General features: G+C 37.1%; 1 protein-coding gene across 1 annotated transcript in view; it reads right to left on the reverse strand.

Moving 5' to 3' along the window:
• Positions 1-11,424, reverse strand: part of LOC107707328 (potassium channel subfamily K member 2-like) — a 22,069-nt gene extending 10,645 nt beyond the window's left edge. The window contains exons 1-2 of the mRNA XM_016511319.1: positions 11,119-11,424; positions 6,635-6,752 (exon numbers count right to left, since the gene is read on the reverse strand). Of these exons, the coding sequence (XP_016366805.1) occupies positions 6,635-6,752; positions 11,119-11,307 (307 nt within the window). The 5' untranslated portion in view covers positions 11,308-11,424. The remainder of the gene's footprint in view (positions 1-6,634; positions 6,753-11,118) is intronic.
• Between the last annotated feature and the right edge of the window lie 1,038 nt (positions 11,425-12,462).

Here is a 12,462-nt window from a genome sequence, read left to right on the forward strand (position 1 = left end):
TTGGCCACATGTCACGTCACTTTCTCTTTCTCAAGCTGCTTACTACTATAATGTAACTTGATGTGACAAGGTGAGATGTGATGATTAAAAACCCAATTGTGCAATTAAAGAAACACAAAAAACATGAAGATACTAAACAGTTGCTGAAAAAAAGCCTCTTGAAATACAAATAGTATTGTTGAAGTTTTCGTCTTGTTGCCACAACGGTTGTTTTGTACACTGTAATGGATTTAAGATAATAAAAAGGTAAGATCTTAAAATGTTTTTTTTTCTCATTAATATCTTTATTAATGTGGTGAAAAGCTGTGTAATTAGTGAAATGACTGTACATTATGCCTTAAATATCTGTCTTGTCTGAACTTTGTCTAGACTCAAAGCAGTTTGTTCTTCTTTTCATAAGCTTTGTATTTAAAAAAACTAAGAAAATATTCAACTCAAATCAATATTTCATGTCTAATTATTTACTTATATTTACTTAAAACGATGAGTGGGCCTGGTGATGTTTTTAATCATACGCTAGATTTAATTATATCGCATGGAATCGATCTAACTGATATAGATATCGTACCTCAAAGTGATGATGTTACGGACCATTTCCTTGTATCGTGCATGCTGCGTATTACTGATATTAACTATGGCTCCGCGTTATCGTCCGGGCAGAACTATTGTTCCAGCCACCAAAGACAGATTCACAAATAACCTGCCTGATTTATCTCAACTGCTCTGTGTACCCATAAGTACACATGAACTAGACGAAATAACTAGCAACATGGGCACTATCTTCTCTAATACATTAGAAGCTGTTGCCCCATCAAATTGAAAAAGGTTAGAGAAAAACGTACTGCGCCATGGTACAACAGTAATACTCATTCTCTCAAGAAAGAATATAGTCTTGAGCGCAAATGGAGAAAAACTAACTTGGAAGTTTTTAGAATTGCGTGGAAAAACAGTATGTCCAGCTATAGACAGGCTCTAAAAGCTGCCAGGGCCGAGCATATCCACAAAATCATAGAAAATAACCAAAACAATCCAAGGTTTTTATTTAGCACAGTAGCTAGATTAACAAATAACCAGATAAACTGCAGTGCTTTACAACCAGGGTGCGAACCACTGGGGAGCTAGGGGGAGCTCGGCTCCCCTTAATAAGACATGGGCTCCCCTGAAAACGTGATTTGTGAAATGTTGGGGGGTCTCAAAAAATATTGACAATGTGTTATTTTGACGTGCAATTTCAGTTTTGTATAATGTGATCATCGTGGATTATTATGCAAGTCGTAATAACGACGTCAGGTGCGTTCAAGTCACTTTGCTCGGAACAATATGGCGATTTTACTTTTTTTCCATAAACTTCAATGATTTTTTTAACTTTACATCTACAAAATGATGAATCAAGAATGTGCGTCATTGAATAAAAACAGAAAAAAGCAAAAACACAATTTATGAAGGTGATGTAAACTGAATCATTATATGCTCTTTGGTAATTATACAATAATATAATATTTTGTATATGTAACATATTTATTTTACATTACAAAAAATGTATCATTTTATTAATTTCAACAAATTTACCATCAATACAGATGCTGCATATCTAGTCTTTGGATGCGTCCATTGCATCCGACACGTTTTCTCACTGACACGCCCCCAACTCGGAAACTCGGGGCTTAAAGAAAATTTCGAGTTTCCCACTCGTAATAACGACTTTGTGGTGGCGTTCATGTGCGTTCAACTCGTAAATACGATCTATCCGACATGACTTGAACGCACCATTAAATCTGCGGACGGTATAGCTCTCCAGGAGCAGGGTTGGAGAACTTTACTTTTTTTTATTTTTTTTATTGAAGGAGTAAAGCAACATACATTAAAACAATGAAAGTTACATTTTCCTTCCTTCTACTTGGTTACACTTTATTTCGATAGTCCACTTTAGACATTCTACTAACTATAAGTAACTTTGTAACTACATGTCAACTACATGTCAACTAATTCTCATTAATTTGCAACAACATGTCTACTAACTCTCAGAGTAGACTTAGGGTAGGTTTAGGGTTAGTAGAATAAGTTGACAAAGAAAGTGTTAGAAGATAGTCTTAAGTGTTAAGCAGACAGTCTACTAATACTCGACTAACTGCTAGTTGACATGTAGTTACAAAGTTACTTACTGTTAATAGAATGTCTAAAGTGGACTATCAAAATAAAGTGTAACCCCCTTTTTTTTTTTTGTAGTTATAGCTCTGGAAATGTGCTGAAATTGTTTGCTACATTAATAAATAATATATTTTTTAAATGTTCTACCCAAGACTGATTGATCAGAAGGTACACAAGTTGGTTTGAAGGGACATTTGAACCAAAGCATAATTTATTCATGTCGCAATGCATGCTGGGAGCCATGGATGACCTATGATTGGTGCACCCAGAATGCAATGCAACATGAATCTGTCTCATGATTGTCACCATTGTTGAGATTCATATGCTGATTCTTGATGTCTGTGTGTCTAAACAGTACAGATGTTCTAAACTAGTGTGCAAAGTGTTTTTTACATTTCTTCATATTTCTTTAAAAAGCAGCTGTGATCAATAACAAACTAAATTGCACATTACCATTGACGACATCAGTGAATCAGGCTATGCATGACAACTACATCAGTATCAAAAAATGGCCAATATAACTTGATTACATTTTCGCTTGGTTTTTCTTGCCATAACAAACGTTTTTCATAAACACAGTTACAGCAACTAGAGAAAAAATAATGTTCAAAAGTCAAGTGTCAAGAGCCCAAATAAAGCAAACGCTTATCTCCACAACGGTGACTTTCAATTTGATTATTTTCAATAAATATTAACATCTAAACCTCTGTTAATTCTTAATAAGACATTTTTAGATGCATGACAAAAAAAGTCAAACTGGTTAGTAATGTATGAAGCTGGTGATACTGTTTGTGGAGTTGTTTAATTATCTTCTGCTGAGATCTTGAGAGATTTAATGTCTTTTATTTCAGTTGATTTCATCTAAGGCTGTGGCTGAAGTCAGTTGTAGTTCTTGTGTTTCTCTTTTCTTCAGTGATTCTGCTTGTTAACAGCAGCTGTTCATCACTAATGCTCAATCAGCACTGAATTAATCACATAATTATCTCATTAACTTTAACACCGCTTCAGTGTTACTTTAACACTCTTTTAGAGTTGGACCATATATGCTCCGAGCAGTGTTAATTTAACACTCGGGATTTTACTGTGTATTTAAAGACTGTGTTTTTTATTTTACTTACTATTTTATCACTGTGTGCTTTACTACAGCCACTGTATTTGACAAAATAATCTTTTCAAGAAATCAAATATGATTTGATGAGAAGAAAAAAATAATAGGAATACCTGAGGAGTCTCCCTGTGACACGGTTCATGAAATACAGCCAAAAACACCAACATTTCAGTCGAGTTCATGGACCTTTCATAGCGTGTAATGGCCAACATTTTCAGAATTTTACAATTTATTGTAAAATGACAATTTATTGTAATTGTAATTACAAAATTACAATTTATCTGTCGAAAAGCAGAAAACTAAAAATATAAGTATGAGAATAAACCAAACATTGCTTGGTCGTGGTTATGGGTTCCAGACAGAGGCGTCACTATGTTTTTGCTCTCTTTGTCCTTACTGTAAATTTTTCATAAGTAAGATAAATGCAATCCATTTCCAGCTGTCCCCTGCAGGAGCAGTAACCTAACCTGTGCGCGTTGAGCAAATTCAGCCAAAAGCCCTATTCGAACGGGACTAGTTTTCCAGGGTGGCGTTAGAGAAATTAGTGTTTCACAAACATACTTTGTTACTTTAATCACATGCGAATTTGCCAAGTCTGTGTTTTTCTCACTAAGCCCTATTCGGACAGTAATTGCTTCTCATGTGGATGTCTGTAAAAATAAATTGACATGGCACCTCAGTGATAAAACTCATGGATTTGGATGGCGACTTTTATTCACAGTGGAAAAGCGAGTTCTGTGATCTTACGAACCTGGGAACACGCTGCTCACGTGGCCAGTCGCATGATTGTCTGCTGTACATAAAATGTCATATGCTTGGAATAATGAGAATAAATTCACATTTAATAGTATCCTATTTATTATTTGATTATTAAATCTCCTGTTAAAAAAATTAGAAAATAGACCGCTATAGTTGAAATGGTTTTCTGTCTTGCATTTTATTTCTCAAAATGACGGATGTCATTAAAAACGTGAAGACAGAAATAACTTAATGCAACCTCTTATTTAGATATGGTAAACATAAGGGATAAGGTAAAGCTGCTTGGTTTATATTTTTATGCATGTAATTGTTATACATATTTTAAAATGTATTTCCTAGGCTACCTCTTGCTGCCATAATAATGACCCATTTCAAATGTTTACGTGCTTTTCTTCTTTCTGTTCTTAACAGCTCCTACTCGCTATGAAATAATGTGCTTCTAAATAGTTTCCAGCATTTCAGCATTTTTTGTCAGTAATAAATATGCATGCAAATTACAGCAAAGCGTGTACGGTTACCGTACGGTGTTCAGCAGTGGTCAAAAAGGATTTAAACAGTTAATGTTGAATCTATTTCTTCTTGTATACTCAGAGATGTGAATTCGGATGGCAATTACATTACCACAAGACCTTGGGGTTGTCAAAAAAACAGTAGGTAATTCGGCCGGGGATTTTTGCATGGGTGGTGAGAGAAAACACCGGCATTCTGACGGACGGCAATAAAATCACAGGCTAACCCCTGTAATTTTTCTGTTCTTAACAGCTCCTACTCGCTATGAAATAATGTGCTTCTGAATAGTTTCCAGCATTTTTTGTCAGTAATAAATATGCATGCAAATTACAGCAAAGCGTGTACGGTTACCGTACGGTGTTCAGCAGTGGTCAAAAAGGATTTAAACAGTTAATGTTGAATCTATTTCTTCTTGTATACTCAGAGATGTGAATTCGGATGGCAATTACATTACCACAAGACCTTGGGGTTGTCAAAAAAACAGTAGGTAATTCGGCCGGGGATTTTTGCATGGGTGGTGAGAGAAAACACCGGCATTCTGACGGACGGCAATAAAATCACAGGCTAACCCCTGTAATTGTTGAAAATAGCTTACATCACCATGAGAAACAATTACCATCCGAATCGGGCTTATCTCTAAAAATTCCAGAGCAAATGACCTACTCTGAGAAATCGAATCCCGTCTGAATGGCTGATATTGTATTATCTCAGCGCTGTGTGTTTTTTGGCCTACCTGAGCTACCATTTGCGCACCAATCTTCCGAATGCTGCACATTTCACTATGGATGGTATCCAACGAAAAAATTAAATAATAAAATGAATAAGGAGGGATAAAATCGTGGAAACTGCTAAGACCGGCCAATGTAACATCAGCTTCAGGTAAGACACTTGTCTAGATTTCTCTGCTTACTTACATGGGTTTATTATAAGCAGCCACTTCTATAAACTCATGTAAAGTCTATTTAAATAATGTTTTTATAATAAATTACAATTATATTAATACATAGTTCATTAGACAGATACGCCATACGTGATGCACACAAGCACATCACGTCTAGAAAACACACCCACCTCAGTAATAAGCACGGAGATGTTAGTCCCGTCCGAATTGGTACATGCAATCGCAGACATCAGGTGATAAGAATTGAAACTCAAACATAGTTTAGAAAACTAGTCCTGTCTGAGTAGGGCTAAAGAAGATCATCATATAACATCAAGCACAAAAAACAACAAATCTAATCACCAAAAGCACTTGAAGAAGAAGAGAGAGATGCAACGAGGACTAAAGGGGTCCAGAGTATAACAGCATTCTTTTCCAAGAAAGGTGAGTGCTTTATGTTGTCAAGTGCATGTTTAATTGCCTTGCGTGCGCTAAGCCACCTGTTAGCTCTTCCGCTGTGGGCAATAAACATTCAATTTCTCGGACATAAATGTAACCTTTTTTTTTACTGTTAATGCTTTTGAGCAGCCTCAGTTCCATCTGTCAACTTGCATCCACTGTTTGACATAATCACTGCTTTTAAAAAAATACTCAAACTGACTTCAGTTTGAAGCCCTTTGGTTTGCTCCAGAAGTTTTAACATACATGTTGAGAACAGTCACTGTTCTTATGAGCCTTAAACAGAAACAATGGATAAAGTCGACAAAAAGGTGCTGCAGCTGTCTAGGTCCAGAGTATAACAGCATTCTTTTCCAAGAAAGGTAAGTGCTTTATGTTGTCAAGTGCATGTTTAATTGCCTTGCGTGCGCTAAGCCACCTGTTAGCTCTTCCGCTGTGGGCAATAAACATTAAATTTCTCGGACATAAATGTAACCTTTTTTTACTGTTAATGCTTTTGAGCAGCCTCAGTTCCATCTGTCAACTTGCATCCACTGCTTGACATAATCACTGCTTTTAAAAAAATACTCAAACTGACTTCAGTTTGAAGCCCTTTGGTTTGCTCCAGAAGTTTTAACATACATGTTGAGAACAGTCACTGTTCTTATGAGCCTTAAACAGAAACAATGGATAAAGTCGACAAAAAGGTGCTGCAGCTGTCTAAGTAGTAGACAGTGTGATGGCTCACTAGGTACTCTAATGAATGTGTGTTTGTGTATGTCCTTTACTACCTATGGTTGTAATAACTGTTCCAGCGAAGAAGAACGAGTTGCTGAGGTCCCATAAACTGCTCTGATTGGATGAGTTTCCTGAAGGGTTCACTCCTGCTCGTAACGCTGACACCACTTGCTGTGATAAGAGAAAAAGTTTTGCATAATTACACATTCCAAAAATGTTCATATGTTCACACACATTTCAAGGTTATACTGTTTCTCCCTCAGTGTATGACATATTAAAATATTTAATGATTAATATTAAATATTTAACCTTGTGAATGCACACACTATAGATAATTCAGATGGGCCACGAGACGAGATCTCATGGAGACTCGCGAGATCAAACGTGACTTGAGAAGAAAAACAAATGGAGGACAATCAACATCGTCAGCTGGCTCTCCTGGAGCGTGTTCTGTTTTTCAAAGAAAAACAAAGGAGAAAAAAAAGAATATGGGTGATCTTCTTTCTCAATACTCCACTTTCGTGGTATGTTTGTGGCTGCCAAGTTTCAGCTACAGAAGCACACAACATCTGGTAAGTGACACTTGGTCGCTCTCATTGGCTATCTTGGGTATCACGTCAGAGGCAGCCCAATCAAGAGTCGTAAATATCAAACATGAGGGCTTCGACGCGATCAGAAGCAGTAAACTAATTGTAATGACACCACACAATTGAGGATTTTTTGGACAAAAAGTCAGTTGCGACATGCCTCACATTGGGCCACAATTTATATTTTTTGAAGTTATAACCATATGAATGTAATCTGACATGAAACCCCTGAAATCAGGACAGGCATTTGAAGTTATAACTGTATGAATGTAATATGACATGAAACCCCTGCGATCACGGACAGGTATCTGAAGTTACTGTATATGAATATAAAAGGTATCTGACACGAAACTCCTGCGATCAGAGCAGGTATCTGACGTTATAACAGTATGAATGTAATCTGACATGAAACCCCTGGGTACTGGCCCAGGATGGCTGCTAGCACCGGTCTCGGGCTGACAGGCATACTCTGCTCTCTGAAGCCAAAGCATCTGTCTGAAGTATCTGCAAAAGAACAGTGTTTCAAGGTTTTTGTTTTTTTTTGGTTTGTTGATGTCCCTCCTGCGACATTTTTTCAAAAAAATATTCCGATACTGTCTGCAGTGTTGTCTTTTGGAACAAATTCCAAGGCAATTTGACTGAAGTTTCGCATTTGAGGTAGTGAATGGTTAAGCTTATGTATGGATCACTGCCTTCACTGTGGTTTCATAGGTCAGTAGCTGCTGCATGCCATTTTCCTTGGGCCACATGCTTGCCAACTTCCACTTTTAGACGGATTTGTTTGGGTATCTCGGTCTTTGACCACTTCTGTGTGGGAAATTTGTACAGTGGAACTGCAGTTTTCATCAGTTTTTGCTACTGTGTAAATGGGTATCATGTCCTTATTAATGTAATATGCTATGGCCTGACTGATTTCTTTGGCTCAGTGAGATAAGGGTCCATATGGAGCCTGATGATGGAATACTTCTTTGATCATTGGCTGAACATTGACTTCAGCCGAAGATGAACCAGCACTGCTATATGCATGGCCACTCGGTAAAACAGGAAAGAATAAAAATAAACATAAATAAATACAAAAATCTATGCCTCTGCTGTTCAGACAATTAGAATTCGCTGTTGCTGTACAACAATCAACACAATATGTAGCCAAATACACATCACTCATGTCTTGATTTAGAGTGTCATGCAGGGCCGCATTAACCATTGGGCTAGGCTGAAGCCCCGGGGCCCGAGCAAGGAGGGGGCCCGTGATTGGCTGTGGAGTAGATTGACGGACATCGGTAGCGCCGATCGCCAAAGCCCCACCACGCCCCTCACTTTTTAGCGCTATTATTTAGTGGAGTTTTTCCGTAAATTCCATGCATTACCATTAGAGATTAAAACGTCACATTTGAGTTTGGTTTACCAATCAAATGCATTTATTATATATTTTACTTTTGAACGAACTGTGCACGTAGCCTATCTATCAGGTGATCACTGCGCCTAATGTCTGCATTTACCTCGCTTCACTTCATTCTGGTGTAATCTAGAAATGGTCATGCAAAGAACAATCTTCAGTAAGTAAAAATGTCAACTATTCTAAAAAAATTGAGAGAGAGAAAAATGAGGAGAGAGGGGCAAACATGAGTTAGTCACTATAATCCACAGCTAGTTTATTTTACTAAGTTATGACGGTTCTGATACGTACAGAAACCGTCACTTACTCGTACAGCGCCTGACTAAACTAAGAGTTATTTTTCGCGCCTTGTGTTTAAACGTTCGTAGGTCAATTTCTTTGTTCTATTGTAATTCATGACTGTTTACTTGTCTTCAGTAAGTTTGTTTTTACGTAGGCTAGTATTTTTATTTTTATTTTTATTTTTTAGATATTGGAATTGGTAACAAGAATTATGAAACTGCAATGCATCAAATTTTGATTGGATAAAAATACTATTTTAAGCTATACATGTCATTATTGTGATGGGGGGCCCTACAGTAAGTCATAGCCCCGGGGCCCAGTGAGGTCTTAATGCGGCCCTGGTGTCATGACATTACTTAAGTACAGGTTGTTACCCAAATAATTGTATTGTCAGTGCAACAACAGTATTGTATTGCTTTTTTTCCTGGATAGTATAGATATAATATAGATAGGCATTACCTACATATTTAAAAACAGTTTACTCACTATGTGCCAATGTACAATTGTATTGTTTTCCATCTTGAACTTGATATCATTACTCTGCCACACTGCCATTATTAATTACACAACTTAGTATTAGCTGATTAACAGTATTTTAATGCAAAATGCAAACTTTAGCATAGTAAGTTGAGTTTTAGCTAATTCTTCAACTACTGTACATGCAAGCAAGTTGCAGATTATATGCAAACAGCAACACATTGTTTTTGGCATCTTAGATGTAATTCAGCTCATGGTTTCTAAGAGCCATGTCTATTTGGTATTCAAAAATGCAGAAAATTTAGAAGTACAGCATCATAACTTACCTTTATCTTCTTGATTTGTACTGAATGATTGTTGTGAAGACTAGCCAACAAATGTTAAGTTATCCTTTGTTTCAATGCCACTTTCTATCCACATGTCTTACACAAAAGGACATTTTCTTCAACCAACAATCCATTTGAATATTTCTGGAACCCAAAATATTTCCAAACCTCCAACCAAAAGCTTCAGCTGTTGTCCTCCTTCCGCCATACTTCTCCATGTGGGGATTGTTTACATCAAAGTGCAACTATGCCTCTTTTACAAAGCAGATACACTGTGTTGTTAATCATCTTAAAATGTCTCCTTCTGTCAGGATACTGGACTGTTCTGTGTCGTGTTTTGCTCCTGTACCTGTTCCTGGTTTTCCTTATATGGTCTTTTTCCTGTCCTCGTTAATTTAATTATGATTCATGGCACCTGTGCTTGTTAATTATCCCCAGTATGTAAGTCCTTGCCTTTGCGTTCTACACGTTCTCTACGTGTGTTGGCTCAAGTGCCTATTGTGGATTATCTCCTGTGTTTCGTGATTAAACAATGTTTAACATTTCCTCGTGACTCCAGCGTGTTCCCTCAACAGTGTGACGTGCCACCTTCCATCAAGTAAGCAGAACCGCAAATGCAAAATAATATTGCTCTTATTTTAATCAACAAAGTTTCATTCACACGCATGCAGTATTGACAAATTTCCTTGATTGTAATGCCTGTTCCTGGTTTTCCTTATATGGTCTTTTTCCTGTCCTCGTTAATCTAATTATGATTCATGGCACCTGTGCTTGTTAATTATCCCCAGTATGTAAGTCCTTGCCTTTGCGTTCTCTACGTGTGTTGGCTCAAGTGCCTATTGTGGATTATCTCCTGTGTTTCGTGATTAAACAATGTTTAACATTTCCTCGTGACTCCAGCGTGTTCCCTCAACAGTGTGACGTGACACCTTCCATCAAGTAAGCAGAACCGCAAATGCAAAATAATATTGCTCTTATTTTAATCAACAAAGTTTCATTCACACGCATGCAGTATTGACAAATTTCCTTGATTGTAATGGAAGCAATCTAGTATGGAGTCTTGATCCTGATGCTGGTTTGACAGAAAGCAAAATTTCAGTGCCTGGGTCTATAACGGAAGGCAAAGCTGTGTCTGTCTTCCTTCCTCCCTCCCATTATTTGCAAATGTGCAAAGATCAGCATAAGTTGTCATGAACTAAACCGGATCAGATGGGGCAATACAATTGTATGATAGCAGTTGCTATCCCACAGATATCAGTGCTCTGAGTGCCATTTTTTTTCTTAAATGTTATTTTAATCAATAAAAGTAAATCAAATGTTCTTATTTTAAAGATGAAAATAAGTAAAACGAGCCCAGCATCAAGTCAGTGTAACCTGAAATTTGGGACCGATAAATAAGAAACCTAAAATGTGTAGCCCAACATGCGTTTTGTCCAATATTTGGTTTGTGTGCATATCAGCTGTTTCACCTTAACTAAGTTTTCCAGTTCTGATGAGTTGACGCATGGATGCTGCTCAAGGAATTCCAGTTTTTCCACCAGGATGGCCAGTTTCTGGGATGTCTCATGAGGCTGCTCCAGCTCTTTGAACACAGTTGCTCCGAGAATCAAGTACAGCACCACTAGCAGGAAGACGCTCAGCACTGTTTTCCAGCGCATAACAGTCACACGAGGCTCAAAGTCATCTGGAGACTTCAGCAGCACAGGCTGAGCCGAGAACGACAGACGTGGTTTGGAGTTGTGAGTGGCTGTTTTAGGATCAAGGAGGTCGGGAGCAGCCACTAATAAACAGAAAAGGAAAGCAAGAAAGAAACAAACAAAAAGCATGATATAAGATTATACACATGTTCACATCAGTAGTCCAGCATAATTTACTGATAAACGGAATTTGAATGCACGAACTGTTACATACATTTAACTGTGTTTAACATATAATTAAACTTTACTTTTATGCATTTAGCAGACACTTGTACTCAAAGCAACTTATAGGACCGTTCATGCACTTTCTAGACTCAAACCTATGACCTTGGCGGTGATACTTCTACTAAGGAACACTTGTTTGAGCTGCAGAAACACTTAAGGTTTTACACTATTTGTCCATATGAAAAAAAAATTTTTAAATAATTTTTTAAAAGTCTTTGTTAAAGTGTTATAAACCATGAACGCTACAAAACAACAAACTATAAGGAGAAGCACAACAGTACAACCTTTCATTTGAAGCATTTGAAAATTGGACAAAAAGACAAAGGTACAAGACTGCAGTGTATATAACTCTGCGATGGATTAACAATGATTAAAAATAGCATTTTAAATTCCAGGTAAATTGCCATATATAGCTCCACCTATAGTACGATCTTCAAAAAAAAAATAGTTGGCATGCCTCTTTAGAATCATATGCTGCATGTGCTCGCCTAATTTTGTGAGTTTCCATCCAGGAATTACAGGGTTTTGCGTATATTTGGCCATGCCTATTTTTTAAATGACCCTGTTACAGCTAACCAAATTGAAAAGTTCAACATTTTTTGATAAGTATTGACCTAGAGAGTCAAGAGAATTGTACTCCAGTGGTTTTCTTGAGGTTACGCAAAAAACCTAGGACTTGTTCGCAAAAGTAGTTGTTTTTAAATAATATTGAATAATTGACAAACGATTTGATTAACAGCAGTGGTTCTTGAGGCAAAGTTGTTCAGAATGAGGAGATCTATCATATGATATGAATACTGTGTATGTGTGAAAATATATAATTGTTTACACACTTGAAAAATGCAATATTGTTCCCAGTGGCCGTTTTCTTTCAAATTTCTCACAGACCTT

The sequence above is a fragment of the Sinocyclocheilus rhinocerous genome, unplaced genomic scaffold, assembly GCF_001515625.1.
Source record: "Sinocyclocheilus rhinocerous isolate Xijiao unplaced genomic scaffold, SAMN03320098_v1.1 scaffold1677, whole genome shotgun sequence".
NCBI lineage: Eukaryota > Metazoa > Chordata > Actinopteri > Cypriniformes > Cyprinidae > Sinocyclocheilus > Sinocyclocheilus rhinocerous.